Source organism: Belonocnema kinseyi, chromosome 9, assembly GCF_010883055.1.
Source record: "Belonocnema kinseyi isolate 2016_QV_RU_SX_M_011 chromosome 9, B_treatae_v1, whole genome shotgun sequence".
Taxonomy (NCBI): domain Eukaryota; kingdom Metazoa; phylum Arthropoda; class Insecta; order Hymenoptera; family Cynipidae; genus Belonocnema; species Belonocnema kinseyi.
The window spans coordinates 67,828,701-67,841,230 of NC_046665.1; the positions used below are offsets into that span (position 1 = coordinate 67,828,701).

Genomic DNA, 12,530 nt, shown 5'->3' on the forward strand with positions numbered 1-12,530 from the left:
AGGCCTAAATCTTTGCATTTGTAATAAAAAGAGAGCCCCTCCCTCCGGTTCAAAATCTCAGCGTTATGTATAGTTTATGGGTTACAAAATTTTTTTATCGTAACATTATAATAAATTGATAATATTGATAATATTTATTAGAACTATTATAAATATCAAAATGAAAAGAGATGGTAAATATTTCTACAAGATAATATTCTTTATAAATTAATTATGGTGACAGGTAATAATAAAACATAATTCTTGGCCAGACGATCTAAACAGATTAAAATGTCAAAGAGACCGAATGGGGAGATTATCAAGAAAGAGGCTATTAATCGTAAATAAAGTTAGTTATACTTTTTTAAGTAATTAGTCCAGCGAGGGAAAGTGGTATGAACTTTTTCATAATTTGTTTTCAAGTCTTCCTGATGACCTCGCGGATAGGATTTGCATGAATTAATATTTAAAACTTCTCTAAGGTATGACTTTATTATTTAGATTAAGGGGTTCTAGGGAAAAAGCTTATTCTTAAAAATGTAAATATTCTTTCTCATTTCAGATACACCTTCAGGGAGAGAATATTTTAAAACCTACCCTTGAGTGCAAAACTTTTAACAGAATTCTATAATTTTCATTGTCAATCAATATATTAATAACAGATATTGTCATTATTTGGTGAAAATAGAAATAAATTATACCATGCCCTGTTTTAGATGTGGATTTCCGGCTCACCTATGCTACGTACTGAATTAATTCCTCTGTCAGATCTCGAATTGCCAATAAATGAATTTAGCTGTCACTAAATGTCGAGAAATAACAAATGGTTCACTATTCTTCTAAAGAAAAGATTTAATATAAGAAAAAAAATCAAGAAATTAAAAACATTATAATATTTCGAAATATTCTAAGAATGTATTAAAATCAATTAATTCTGAAATTAAGGATTTACCAAAAAATTAATTTTAAATTCTAATTAATTATTTAATTACATATTTTATGTCTACGCATTCAGCCTGAAATTTGAGATTACCTTTGCTTCTTCCCTCAATTTGTAATTATAGTTTTTAATGCAGAATGTAAAACTGTTTAATGTTTGAAGCCTTAAACTAAAGTTTTCTTGCTTCAATGATTCATAAATCTTTGAAGTTTAATTATAAAAATTGCTTTTCTCTACATTTTCGATAGTATTCTTCATGCTCTTTCTATTCAACATAAGGATCATTAATGACCAGAAAAAATGTTTGATTACCGAAAAATGAACATAAATTTGTTTTTGGTTTTGATATTAGATGACACCCTTCATTAGTTTCAATTTATATTGAGAATTGGACTGCTAATGTTACACAATAATTTTTAATAGATATCCATATTATTGATTTCAAGATTTTGAATTAAAATATTCAGGAATCGATAATAGTATTCTATTTTCATATTGAAAGCCATGATAGACAGTTTTATAATTTAAAATTCAGTATGTTTAAATATAAATATTTCAAATTCTTTGGTACCAATTTTAAACGTACAACATTGTATGGGTTTTAAATTGTTCGAAATCTCGTAGAATATCATATTGAAAGACTTGATACGTGCACAATTTTTAGTTCTAAGGATTTGTAACTTAAAAATCTTAAATTAAGTGTCTCCAAAACAAAATTAAAATTATCAAAAATCAGAAACATAATTTACCAAATTCAAGACTTGAAAGTAAAAAATTCATAGAACAATATCGAAATGAAAGACTTAAAATTGTGCAATTCGAAAAATTGTTATTATAGCGACTTTGATTTATATATTTTTTAGATTATTAATTTTCTATTGAGAAATCTCGACACCAACGAGATTTACGTTCCCTGGAAATCCTGACAAGCAGGTTGGGGATTTCACTCCTAATGAGTCGCTTTTAACGCTTTAACGTTACCGTACATTATTTTCTATGAGGATTATATGTAAATTTATACATTTAATAAAGATTTGAAAATATTCTATAACCTTTCAATTTTGTTTGAATTCAGTATTTTAAATTCGAGAATTTGTTCCTTAGTAGTTGAATTCTATAAACACCTATCTCACAGTCGTGAGACGTGGTTGTGCCTGAAATTTGACCGCGATTTCGCTGGGAGCGGGTGCAATTTTCCAGGTTAGCACCCGCTCCCGGCGAAATCCTGCGGTTGTCCTTATGACAAATTTTTAATTATATATATGCGTATTTGTCCATATGAAGGTCAGTTTTGCTTCCCCGCGTAATAACTTTGCAAATACTTAACCGGTATTTGAAACCGTTAGAAATCAAGGTTAGTTAAATAAAAATTCTTACTATGTTACTTTTTAAAAGTACCCTAGTGGATACGAAATTTAAGAACGTAATTGGAAAGTCCTAAAAACATTTTTTGGCTAAAGAAGGTTGCAAAATTGAATTATTTTCTATTATGCACATCAAACATTGAACAATCTTTAATTGCAAGTTTTCAAACTGTAGAATTTTTAATTCTAAATCTATCAAATTGACCTATTCCAAAAGAAAACGATCACAATCATATACCTTTAAAATATAATTCTTTAAAAATAAATAATAAGCAATTTTAGATATATTATCAAAATTTAAGAATGTGTAATTTTAACTATTAAAAATTATAGAACTTTTAACTGTAAATTTTTTTAAATGAATATCTTTTAATTTTAACTTTATAAAATTCTTGAAATGGAACGATTTCGAAAAAAGCATTCAAAATTGCATCATTTTCTATTAGGGGCCGTTCACATATTACGTAACGCGCCAGAGTAGGGGGGGGGGGGTGGTCGGGCGATTTGTTACGAAGTGTTACATGGGGGAGGGAGGTCGTCAACTGCGTTGAGTAACGTAGATTTTATGATTTTATGCGATAATCGATTCGAATTTTCGCGCGTCTTTTATTAAGTTTATGTTGGGAATGAATTGTGTTGATATTTATTATTCGCTTTTGGTACGTTCCTTTTTTATTTTGTTTCAAGTTTCAAATGTTCTTAATAGAAACTTCTGTAATTTTTATGTTTTACATTTTAACTTCCTTCAATTTGTAAGATTCAGAATTGAAAACTCTTGAAAATATTTGAGAGTCTTTATTCATACATCTTTAAAAGTGAATTAATTTCTATTTTAAATTAATTCGACGACACAAAAAACTTTAGAATACTTATTTTTATGGAAATCACTCATGCAGATTCTGAAAAATCACCGATGATTTCTCCAAAAACTATCTTTACGAAATATGAAAGAAAAGTCTTTTAGCTCAAATAGTTTACACAAATTTAATTTTAGCGCCAACAAATATATAGGCATTTATACAAGAGTGTGTCAAAAATAAAAAATTCTGGAAACCGAAATCCCCAAAATAGTTACTTAACATTTTTCTGGGTAGGTGTGGGATTTTTTTCAGAGACATCCACTGAAAAAACGGTAAGACCCAGGTATGTAAATTGAAATTACAGAAAATGTTCAAAATTTGGATTTGGTATTGTTTACTTTTTTTGGTTGCATATTTCTATGCTAATAATCCCTAACATGTTCAGAAAAAAATGTCAAACCATAAATTATAAAGATAATTATATTAAATACCAAAATCAAAATTTTAAAAAGGTAATGTACTTCCAACTTTGATTCCTGGATTATTGCAATTTTTTCTAGTGCATTTTTATCATTGGAATGTTTTCAAGCACCCGAAAAAATGTCTCTTATTTACACAGGCATAAGAAACGTTTTACGGAACCAAGGGTTAACTAAATAGGAATTATTCCTTTACGAATGTTAAGAATTAAAACTTAAGAAAATTGAACAATTCTGCGAATAAGAAATTTTTAAAACCTTTTTTCGAGCGTGGGTAACCAAGCTGCATATCTATAGCTTATAAATTAATTATACTTTTTCAGAATCACAATACGCTATTTTTTGCGATATAGCGATTTTTAATTCCACAATTTTTCATTATCGATCCACCGTAAAATGCACACACACATGTGCATAATTATTGTATACATACAGTTACAGAACCTCATTTGACAAAATGCTTCCGATTTACGCAGTGACGAATCGCTCGGTTGAGTGAGTTCGTGCGATTTACAAAATTTAATGAAATTACACACCCCCTATAAACACCTGCACATCTCCGGAAATCGTGTATATATTTTGTTTGTTTGTTGGAATTGGAGAAAAGTAAATCGCGAAGTGAAACTGGTAGAAAAAAAGTTTATCGAAAAATCCGGAATTGAAAATCGAATAGATAAATGGAAAACAGTTCTGTTTTTCGCAGAGAGAATGATTTGCTCTCTAATTTACAATTTGCTCATTGATTTCACTAATTTAATTAAAAATAGGACCGTTCAAAAGCTACGTCACGCGATTTTAAAATCTTCTTTCACCTCTCCCCTTTTTCTTTATAGATCATTACACAAAGCTTAAAATTGGGCGTTTTTCACTAAAATGGCAGAATGAATTCTTTAAAATAAAAGTAATAGATATGTTCTATATTCAATATGAAATGCTTAAGATCTTGAATAAAAAAATTACATTTTCAAGATATCAAATGAACTTTTAAACAAAAATATTAATTTTTTATCAAAAGAGGCGAATTTTTAATGAATGGTCGAATTTTTAAAAGCAAAATAACTATCAGCAAATCAACATTAAGGATACATTTTCCACCCAGAATTTTTCTACTAAAAAAGATGAATTTTTAATCCAAAAGTTTAAATTTTCTATCTAAAAATATGATTTTGGACAAAATAAGGTTAATTTTCAATCAAGAATTTCTCTACTAAATCCGATGAATTTTGAATCCAAAGAGACAAATTTTCAACAAAACAGGCGAATTTTCAAAAAAGATAATTTTTTATCAAAATAGTTTAATTTTATTCAACTCCGTTGAACGTTTAAACATAAAGTTGATTTTTCAGTCTATAGAGATAAATTGCTCAACAAAATAGTTAAATTAAAAATTAATTAATTATCAGCCAAACAGTTGCATTTACAATCAAATAGTTGAACTTTCAAGCGAAAGGGATGCATTTTGAACAAAAATAATAGAACTTTAAAGCAAAAAGTTTAATTTTTAAAACCAAAAGAAAATAATTTTTTAGAAAACAGTTTCCTTTACAATAAGAAAGATTCGTTTTTATGAAACAATATAATATTTATTTTGAACGAAAAAAGATTTTAATTTTATGCGAAAAACCGTGAAATTTGAGAAAAAAGAACATTTTGAAAGATGTGAATCCAATTTTGTTGATTTTTAATCCAAACCAGCAAGAAATAAGTTTTAAAATAAGTAGTAATGCTCTTAACCAAAGCGAGGGATCTTCAACTAATAAAAGGGAGCTTTAACAAAGTACTTAAACTTTTACCCAAAGTACTTAAATTCCGAAACGTAGAAGATTAATTTTGTATCAAAACAACGAAATTAACAACAAAATGTATACATTTTCAAACAAACAGTTGATTGATCTACTAAAAACTATATATGTTCAATTAACAATGGAAAGCTACATTTTCGCTTAAAAACATTAATTTTCAAATAAACATAATTTTTTTAACAAAATAGTTCAATAAATAAAATTAATGTTTAATAGAGTACCTCAAATGTCAAACAAGTATTTGAATTTTTAACAAAAAAGTATGAATTCTTGAATAAATATTAGTTCAATTTTCAATTAAAAACGATTGATTATCAACCAAAAAAGGAAGTGTACAATTTTCAGTCGTAAATAACTTAATTCTTATACCATAAAAAAACTAATTTAAAAAAAATAGTTAAATCTTCAATGCATAACATGAATGTTTCGCGAATAGCAGTTCAACTTTCAACTGAGTAGTTGAATTTTTAACCAAAAAAGATGAATTTTCAATACAAAATCTAATAGTTGAGTTTTCAACTAAAAATGATCATTTTTCACACAACAATATGTAAAGAATTTGAGCGTGTGAGTGTAGTAATGAATGTGTGTGTGTTTGTGTTTGTTTCTGGGTGTGTGTTATGAATGTCGAGGTCCTTTCAAATTTGATAAGGAACCAGTATTACGAAGGATTGCGAGCGAAATATAAATTTGCCAAAGGCGAGATAAAGTGAAAGAGAGAGTAAAATCGTATTGTCAAGTTATCGACGAGCACAGAGGGCAGAGCTTTGCCCACCGTAAAAGCAAGCACCAGTGTATAGTATTTCCTTTTTATTTTAATCTTTTAATAAATTCTCGTACTCTCTTAATTTGTAGCATCTAAATTGTTCGTTGGAATACCATCCAAGCCCTCACCATTGACATTAGAAATAGAATAGTCAAATTTTCAGTTAAGACAATTATCTTTTAACTAAAAACAAAAACGAAATTTTATCATAATAGTTAAGTCTTTAACCAAATAGTCCATTTTTAACGATAATTATAATATTAGATTTTTAGTAAAAAAAAAACAATACATTTTCAACCAAAAATAGTTGTATTTTCTTATTGGGTTGTATTAATGTAGTTCGCAATCAAGGAAAAAAAGCGAGAAAAAGGGTAAAGTACAAATTCTTTAAAAACGGAGAAACGAGAATAATAGGGAAAAGAGTGTGATGTAAGCACATATTTAGATGTTTTACTTGTAAAATAAAATCACTAATTTTCATATTTTCATTCATTAAAACAACCGTTATTCTCATTTATATTTTCGTTATCTGATGTCATAATCTGCGTTAACGATTTTCTCCTTACGAGACAAATCGTCATTTTCATCAATTTTGAAGGGCCCCTGTAAATTTTAAAGGATCCGTTTATTACTCTTAAATATTACCTAAATAAATATTCAAAATATGTGATAAAAAAAGCACTTACCGGTGTCTGTACTTCCTGGCAGAAGAATTGCTTCGTCTCGGTACCAGGAAGCAACTGTGAGGTGTTCTTTGAGATCATCTCTTGCTGTACAAGAAAGCACTGCATTGTTTCCAACTATCACTGGGGATCTGGTTACCATGACATCGTAGCCAGGAGCTGTTAGTACTGTAAAGATATTTCATTTTTATGAATACAAACTTCACAGCTCAGAACTCTCTGAAAAGAGGGGAAATAGGGTAATTTTTTACAAAAATAGCAAAATAATTAGAGAATAAATTCTTTTGAATAAACATGATTGTAGGTACCATAATAAATTCCATATAAAACAGATTTTAGAGAAAATTGTTAATTTGTCAAAAGCAGAGCTGAATTTTCTATTAAAATGTTGAGTTTGCGAACAAAAACAATGGATTTTTAAGAACGTAGTCCAGCTGTCTATCAAATATAGTTGCATTAAAAAAAATTGCACTAAGAAGATTAATTTTATACTGAAAAATACCAAATTTCAATCAAATACATGAATTTTCAAATAAATAGTTGAATTTTTCAAATAAAAACAATATCTATTTTGTACTGAAAAATGCAGTTTTTTATAAGAAAATAGTATATTTAAGTTTTAAATTAAAAATCTTAATGTCCAAACAAAGAAAGTGTAATTTTAAACAAAAAACGTATTATTTTAACAAAAAAGATGAACTTTTAACTGAAATGAATCTTCAAACAATAAAATGAATTTTTAACAAAGAACTTCCGCTTTCTACTAAGTATTGTTGAATTTCCAACCAAAATAAGGAATTCTCAATTTAAAATATAATATTTGATAAATGAAAAAAGTTGTTAATTTACTAGAAAAGAAATACATGTGCTACGCGCACTATTATCTTTTTTATGTCTGATGCAGTTTTCAAATACAAATATGAAATTAATAATAATATAAAATTGATTTTATTCGATAGTATCTATTATTTAAAATAATAAAAAAGAAAGGCAAGAACATTATTGTTGATAATTAATTGAAATTGATATCTGAACTACCAAATTATTATGTAAAATTCTTCCACAATTCAGATAATATAAAACTACTATTATTGTTCAAATAATGTAAATATTCATTGAAATCTAATGATTTTTTATTGACCATACCAATTTCAAACGAAAAATGTGTTTACATAAAAGAATCACCGATTTCCGGTGGACAATTTTAACATAACCTAAAATTGTAAAAAAATGGCGAATTTAACAACAATACCGTTTTTCGGTTTAAAACGTCTACATAGCCTAAAATTGTTGAAAAATCGTAAGTTTTCTCTGAAGAATAATATACATATATTTATTTTTTTTAAAGATCAATTTTCGACAAAAAAACCCAAATGCAACCCTGAAAGACTAATTAAACATAAAGTTTTGGAATTTTTAAAAATATTCTTTGAAACATTATCATTTATTATAGAAAAAAACTATAATGAGGTTTTTGCATATTTCTAGATAAAGTTTCGTAAAATATGTTTGGATATTTTTTTAATGTTAAAAAAGTATATTTCTAAGTTTTTTCTCGGAAATATGACTTTTCTAACAAAAAAGAAAAAATTTTAAACAAAAGGGACAACTTTTTTATTCAAAAAGACGAGTGTTTAACAAATTTTAAGCAAATAGTAGAATTTCTAACTAAAATAGATAAATGTTGGAGCCAAAAATATACTATTAGGCTTACAAAAAAAGTTTGATTTTCTTATTGGGTTTTATTAATTCAGTTCACATTCAAATGAAAAAACGAAAAAGGGGGGAAGTTTCTTCAAACTAGTGGGGAAAAAAGGAATTCTTTAAAAAGAGGAGAATGGAGGAAAGAGTGTAGCCTGTAGATGTCATCTTTACAAACATTTCAGTTCATGTATAAATTGAGAATATTATAAGCATAAAAACCTTAAAATTAGCAAATTGGCATAACTTAAAAGAGGAGTTTCAGAAAGCAGCCCTAATTTATCCTAATTTTATTTGTAGGTGGTCGAGGTAAAAGCAGGGGCTGAGAGTAAAAGATGTTGCTCTTTTACGTTTCATACTTTAAACGATTCTAAAACGAAACGTGAGGTTTCGTACAGCTCAAGTACGGTCCATTTTTATTGCGCTCTGCTTAAAATTTTTTCCTGAGTGAACGTATACCTTCGTGTAGGTACTAGTAAACAAGCAGGGTTTGATGGAAAAAATAGTAGGCAATTTATAATCAACGCAAGAACACCAATGCAGGTTAAGGAAGCGGAGTGTAACCCTCCTAAGCCGAAATACATGGAGGGTATTTTGAACCGAAAAGATTAAAACTAATATGGAACTGGGAGTTTTGTACATTAGCAAAACGAAACCCAAGAACAGATCCTGTGAACAGAAACGGCGTATATAAGTTGTGAATGGTAACGATGGTATTATATAGATCAGCTTATTGATTATTGAGAGTTCCTGAGTTGTATTACCAAATCTTAATTAAACGAATACACGAAGGAATGAGGCTCGCGTCTCATCGACCTACAGAAGGAAGGGTGTGTGGCTCGCCGACCTGCGTGAGTGAACTATCGTAGTGACATAGCTGTCTTATCAAATCTTGTTCAACGAAGAGATGAAGGAGTGTGGCTCGCGTCTCATCGAGCTACAGGGCGGAAAGTATGCGGCTCACCGCCCTGTATCTATTTACTCAACGGAATGAAGGGGAAACACAATCCGAAAATGAGGTCTTGGTCCCACAATAGTAGCGAGAAGTTCAAGCCCTATGCCAGAACAGAAAGTGCAAAAACAGTGCCATTTAAGACAAAAAACAGATTCCTGGTCCTACAAAATGATGCATGAATGGATTACGAAGACTTACTTGAAATGAACGAAGCCAAGAACAAAGAGGATAAAAATACCAACGAAAACAATATCAACACCGAACCTCGAAAAGAAGAGAACATTAAAAGCAAGAAACAAAAAATGCCTCCCATAATATTGGAAAAGTACATCGATGACTACGCCCTACTCATCAACTTTATACATGAAGTTACTATTGGAGACCCGGAAATGAAGAAGAATTATGACTATACCAAGATAACAATCTACACTGATCTACGAAATGACTACGAGAGCATCCAAAAACTGTTCCAAGAAAGGCAGATACCTTTTTACACATACTCGATATAGTAAGATAAACCTCAGAAACTCGTTATTCACGGATTAGGATTCTTAGCCAAAAAGGACATCACGGAGGATTTAGAACGGCAAGGATTGCAAATAGATTATGTATATAGACTCAAGAAAAAAATGAATAATCAGGATGAAACTTCAACTACAACCTCATATTTGGACAACCCTATTTATATGGTAGTCTTGAATAAAGAGACAAAGCTCAAGATGCCTTCAAAATTAGGGCTATTTGCTACATGAGAATCAGGTGGTAGAAATATCGCAACACGAGAAAGGTGACACAGTGCAGGAGGTGTCAGAAGTTCGGACATGGAACAGAAAATTGGCATAAAACACGCTGGTGTGGTAAATGCCATAACAGTCATCTGACGACAAACTGCCCAAAAACACGTGATCAAAAACCAACTTGTTTTAGCTGTAAGGGAGAACATCCCGCAAATTACAGTAAATGTGAAGCCTGCAAGAAACACCTAAAAAAGTGGAGCAATTTAAAACTGAAAGAAAACCTCATCTCCAGAATACAAGAACCTACTTTAATCAGAATCCAGAGCAACACCTCCCATGACTACCAATACGAAGAAGACTACAGAATCAACTGGCAAATCCTTGAGCCACATGAACTAGCGAACCTTCATCAAGGGGGGGGGGGGATATAAAACTTTCCTCGAGAAGTATAAATGAAACGGAGTCCCAAAGCAGAGGCAATGAATCTCCAGATGTGCCGCATATTTTGGCCGTCCTTCAGGAAATCAACCAACTCTGTGATGTAAGTGAGCTCTTTAAACTAGCGCTTAGATTACAAGAAAAACTACTATCATGTAAAAATAATTTCCAAAGATTACAAGCGATCAGTGAACTTGCTGCTGAACTTGATGGATAGTTCCCCAAATTGAAAAACCTTCAAATAGTACACTGGAATGCAAGTGGCTTTAAAAGCAAAAAGCTTCAAGTACCCATGTTTCTTGACAACTATGATGTCGCCATGCTCATAGTTAGGGAAGCATATTTTAACAATAAATCAAATACCAGGTAACCGAGGTATTAATGTTTTAGAAAAGATAGACCAACAAAAGACCAGCAGGGGGAGTAGCCTTGTTTGTTAAAAATCACATCCCTTGCATTGAGTACAAACTAGAGAACATTAAATTCTTTGAAGCGCATGCCATTCGACTGAAAAATAAAATATATATAGTAGCAATATATGCCCCACCAAACACTACCATCTGTACAAAAGAACTAAACTACATACTTCATCTAAGCAGGAAAGTTATTGTAGCTGGGGACTTTAATGCCAAGCATGTTTCCTGAAACTGTTATAGTAATAACAAAAATGTTAACATAATATATAACTTTATTAATGAACATCCTTATTCTCTAGAGTCCCAGATCATTTCACTTTGCATCCATACAACACAAAAGCCCGACCAGGCATTGTAGATTTAACAATCATTAAAAATATAACAAACCCCCCCAAACAATGAATGTCCTACATGAACTAACTTCTGGTAACAAACCTGTTTTTATCCTACTCAGTGATAAGCACATAAGCATAGAGTCCCCCTACCTTCCCAGATTCGTAAACTATAAAAAATCTCACTAGGAAAAATTCAAATACCTCCTTAATACCCATGTCATAATAAACTCGGCTCCTAATGCTACTGCAGCCATAGATAAAAGTGTGCATAAACTTGTTAAGATAATAAATAAAGTCATAGATGATACAATCCCTACCCAGTCACTTCTTCCATTTAGAAGCGCTCTCCCTAAAAATATGCTCAACCAAACCAAGCACAGGAATTCTATAAGAAGAATGATCAAAAAAACAATAAATCCATATCTAAAATCTATAAAGAGCTAAAAAAGCAGCACATTCCTCCACTTAAAACATTAGATAAATTCTTAATCAATGATACAGACAAAGCTATACCAATTGCCAATAACTTTGAAAAAGTTCACTATTTCACTGCTAATTTTGGGAAACCTAAAAATAATAATAAAATAGAGAAACAATATAATATTATTATTCAAACTGAATTCAACTTAGAAGAAATTAAAATAGCTACCCCAAAAGAAATTAAAAGAGCTATTTGTAGAAAAAAAGTAAAAAAAGCCCTTGGTCAGGATTGCATACAAAATATTCTAATCAAATATCTCCACAGAAGAGCCATAGTACAAATTACGAATATATTCAATGTATGCTTAAAACAAGGTAACTTCCCAGCTGACTGAAAAAGAGCGAAAACTTTACCGATATATAAGACGGAGAAGCATAATACCTCTCCCCAAAGCTACAGACCTATAAGTCTTCTTGCAACCTTGAGTAAAATTGTTCAATCTGTAACCTTAAATAGAATTCATGATCATGATAATTCAATAAGAAACTTACTCCAGAATAATGTGGTTTTAGACCGGGGCACTGGGCAGTTCAGCAGGTAGCTAGACTGACTGATTATACCAGGTGTATACATATGAAACCGGTATTGCCATCTAGCGGCCAGTAGGCACACTTGTAGGCACTGTCGGAACTTACCATTTGTGCTAATTGGCGT

General features: G+C 30.2%; 1 protein-coding gene across 1 annotated transcript in view; it reads right to left on the reverse strand.

Annotated features, from left to right (window-relative positions):
- LOC117180138 (Down syndrome cell adhesion molecule-like protein Dscam2) overlaps positions 1–12,530 on the reverse strand; it is a 274,387-nt gene that overhangs the window by 103,357 nt on the left and 158,500 nt on the right. The window contains exon 4 of the mRNA XM_033372479.1: positions 6,817–6,981. Coding sequence (XP_033228370.1) covers positions 6,817–6,981 — 165 coding nt within the window. The remainder of the gene's footprint in view (positions 1–6,816; positions 6,982–12,530) is intronic.